Here is a 4,070-nt window from a genome sequence, read left to right as displayed (position 1 = left end):
ACCAAAAGACTAATAGGCCAAACAAGCAATATAAAAAATTATAAAACCATGTTATTAACTGATATCCTATACAGACACTGAGTAACTTAATTTCACTAGGCCTAAATTGTCTCAACAGACCAAAAAAAAAAAACAAAAACAAAAAAAAACAAAACCCATCTTCCTGGACGCTCCTGCAAAATAATAAAATGATTATTTCAAAATACTTCACATACCTCTGGGCACAGAGTAAAGAAAGAAAGAAAACAGAGTGAAGTCACTCAGTTATGTCCAACTCTTTGCGACCCCATGGGCTATAGTCTGCCAGGCTTCTCCATCCGTGGGATTTCCCAGGCAAGGATACTAGAGTGGATTGCCATTTTCTTCTCCAGAGGGAACTGGACCTGGGTCTCCTGCAGCGCAGGCAGTCTTTTTACCGTCTGAGACACCAGGGAAGTGTATACTACATACTAAGTAATGTTAAGCTTTCTACTCATTTATCTGTATAAATAAACAAATGGATTGAATTTTCACAAAATCAAAACTGCCCACAGTATGCTTTTTAAAAATCAAAATGGACTTTAAACCATTTAAGGGAAAAAGGGTATATGTTGGAAAGGAGAAAGAAAAAAGGCTGTTTAAACAATAGGGAAGAGAGAGCAATTAGAAATCAGAATGATAAGACAGGACTGTTTTTTTTTTTTTAATTTGGCAGAAGAAAGGAAATGAGATAAAGGAAAGAAGTTTCAGAAGAATTTCTCCCTGATGCTAAGGAACAATATTGAAATATAAGACTGCCTGTGGGCAACTGAAGCAGAAGTGGTAATGATTATTAAAGATAAAACTGCATTACTGAAAGTGTTCCCCATAGAAAAATGGAAATTCCCAGAAATGATGGCAAAGCCTGGTCTGAGGTGATGACATGTAGGAGATAATAAAAAATAACTGGATATTTCTCTAGCTCATCAACATATTTTAGGTACCTTTTGTTAATCACTGGAAATACCTACACAGAGGCAAGTGTATGTGTATTAAATATGTATTAATTAAATATTCATTAAATATGTGTTAATATAATTAATAATATTAATATGAATACATGTAATGGCATAATACAATAATATGCATTTATTCAATATAAACCATATCCTTCAGTGAATAATACATTAATATTTTGGTCAAATAGTTATAAGATCCTGAAACGGATCTCTGTAGAGTTAGTATACCTGAATTTTGTGAAAAGATAGAGGGGAAAACAAGGAAGATCTGAGAATTTTAACTATTTTTGAACAGAAGTAAACTGACTTTAAATGAAACATTTAATAATCTGACATCTAACAGAAAAATTATGATTTTGTCCTCTGTTATTCCCTTTCTATTTTCCCCATTAAAAGAGGAAATCAGCAAAATAAATGGCTCCAGGGAATCACACTCATGTGACTGAATTCATTCTAATGGGAGTCTCAGGCCGTCCAGAACTCCAGATTCCCTTTTTTTGTGTGTTCCTGATCGTCTATGGACTGACCCTGGCAGGGAACCTGGGAATCGTCATCCTCACCAGTGTGGACTCTCAGCTTCAAACCCCCATGTACTTTTTCCTCAAGCACTTGGCTATCATAAATTTGGGCAATTCTTCTGTCATTGCCCCCAAAATGTTGGTTAACTTCTTGGTTGCAAAGAAAACCATATCTTATTACGGATGTGCAGCCCAGCTAGGTGGATTCTTAGTTTTTATCGTGGCTGAGATTTTCGTGCTGGCTGCCATGGCCTATGACCGCTATGTGGCTATTTGCAGCCCCCTGCTCTACCGGGCGGTGGTTTCTCCAGGGATCTGCCTTCTCCTGATGGCTCTTATTTACTCCTACAGTCTGACCACAGCACTGACGGTCTCCTCCTGTGTGTTTTCCGTGTCATATTGCTCGTCCAATGTGATCAACCATTTTTACTGTGATAATGTCCCTTTGTTAGCATTGTCTTGTTCTGATACTTACATTCCAGAAACAGCAGTGTTTACCTTTTCAGGGACCAATTTGTTTTTCTCTATGATTGTTGTTCTAACATCCTATTTCAACATCATCCTTGCTATTTTGAGGATACGTTCTTCAGAAGGGCGACACAAAGCCTTTTCCACCTGTGCGTCTCACATGATAGCTGTCACTGTGTTCTATGGGACACTACTCTTCATGTATTTGCAGCCAAGGACCAACCACTCATTAGATACTGATAAGATGGCCTCGGTCTTCTATACCCTGGTGATTCCAGTGCTGAACCCCCTCATTTACAGCCTGAGGAACAAGGATGTGAAAGATGCATTGAAGAGATTCTTGGATAACCCAAGTCAGTTATTCCAATCAGTGTAAAGTTAAAACTGCAACTATCTCCAGTAAAAGGCTTTATTTGTTCCTGAAAAGTTTGCTAAGCGATGAAGCAATAAATAAAATTTCCATTAATTTTAAGGAAAAATATTAATCCTTTTAATCTCATCTTTAAATATAATTTTCCATACAAAATGCATTAAGTGAAAAAATATACTAATATAAATAATACAAATAATTTGAAAATAAATACTTTAAAAATAAAATATAAGTATATAAAAGGTTTTCAGAATTTCTAAATATAGAAGATAACAATGAATGCCTGTAGGAACTGTTTTGGATATTTGCTATGAGTTAGATTATCTTCCTTGTCACAAGTATCTTTTCTTCAACTACTAAAAGTTTCATAATTTTTTGTAGTATTTACCCATCAGTTTATCAAGCTTTTCAGCCAATTGTCATTTCGCATTTAAAATAAATTTGAAAAAATAATAAGTTTGTACAGGGAAATAAATGTTGAATATAGAATGCTTAGATATACATGAAAATAGGACATATTGCAAAACTGACTAAAAATACATATAAAACTATTCTATTTTTTCATCCTTTTTGTTTTGTATGTATACATAAAGCAAAATATCAATCTTCATTCAAATATAAAATATATAATTGTTTTTCCTAACATAGACTCATATTAAAAAGTTTTTGTTATAAGATCATAACAGCAAATACTTCTTTTAGTGAGAGTCAAGTTCATGAGTTAATTTTCAACTTTACTCACAAGTAAGTAGATTATTTGAAGATGGAAAAATTGTCATATATTATGTACATTTCTGGTCTTCAAGGACAAAGCCAGTAATAACTTGGTATCATTAGCCTTTAGAATTTTATATTTTATTATTTATAGTTATATAAAAGTCCATAGGGAATGTTTGTTTTCTTTTATTACAGTTTTATTTAGCTTCATCAACCTAGGTACTTGCAATCAGAAAAGTTTACTTTATAGCAGAAAACAATTCTCTTTGAGTCTGGTTAGGTCAACAGAAACAGAGCAACAGGACTAAACTCACACTTGTATTTCTACCAATTATCTGCAATCTATTTTATTAACTTAAGTTAGGAATTTAAGTCAAGGAAATCAGTCCTGAATATTCATTGGAAGAACTGATGCTGAAACTGAAGCTCCAATACTTTGGCCACCTGATTTAGAGTTGACTCATTGGAAAGGGATGTTGGGAAAGATTGAAGGAAGGAAGAGAAGGAGACAGCAGAGGATGAGCTGGTTGGATGACATCACTGATTCAATGGACATGAGTTTGAGCAAGGTCCAGGAGGGTGACAGACAGGCCTGGTGTGCTGCAGTGCATGGGGTCACAGAGCATTGGGCATGACTGAACAACTGAACTGAAATGAAGTTAAGAATGAACACTGTAGTGTTTCCTACTTCTTAATTTGGTTGATATATATGTATTTTCTAAAATAATTATGTTATCACTTGTATTAGCTTCCTAATGGAGCTATAACAAATCATCTCCAATTTCGCAGCTTGAGACAATGTGAACTTCTTGTCCCACAATTTTGGAGGTCAGAAGTTCACAATGAGTCATCCAGACCTAAACTCAAGGTATCAGAAGATTGTATTCCTTTCAGGACCCAAATAGGGTTCAGTCTGTCTCCTTGCCTCTCCCAGCTCCTGCAGGTTCCATATACCTTGCCCGGCGTTCGCCTTCCATCCAACAAAGCCATCATTCTAACCTCTGCTTTCACTGACACATC

The 4,070-nt window shown here is 35.2% G+C and overlaps 1 protein-coding gene across 1 annotated transcript; it reads left to right on the top strand.

Moving 5' to 3' along the window:
* Positions 1 to 1,391: 1,391 nt before the first annotated feature.
* Positions 1,392 to 2,339, top strand: LOC138420402 (olfactory receptor 8J2-like). Its single transcript, XM_069553590.1, has one exon. It carries the CDS (start codon positions 1,392 to 1,394, stop codon positions 2,337 to 2,339), a length of 948 nt encoding a protein of 315 aa, XP_069409691.1.
* Positions 2,340 to 4,070: the final 1,731 nt, after the last annotated feature.

This window comes from Ovis canadensis, chromosome 15, assembly GCF_042477335.2.
Source record: "Ovis canadensis isolate MfBH-ARS-UI-01 breed Bighorn chromosome 15, ARS-UI_OviCan_v2, whole genome shotgun sequence".
Taxonomy (NCBI): domain Eukaryota; kingdom Metazoa; phylum Chordata; class Mammalia; order Artiodactyla; family Bovidae; genus Ovis; species Ovis canadensis.
This window is presented reverse-complemented; position numbering and strand designations above follow the sequence as displayed.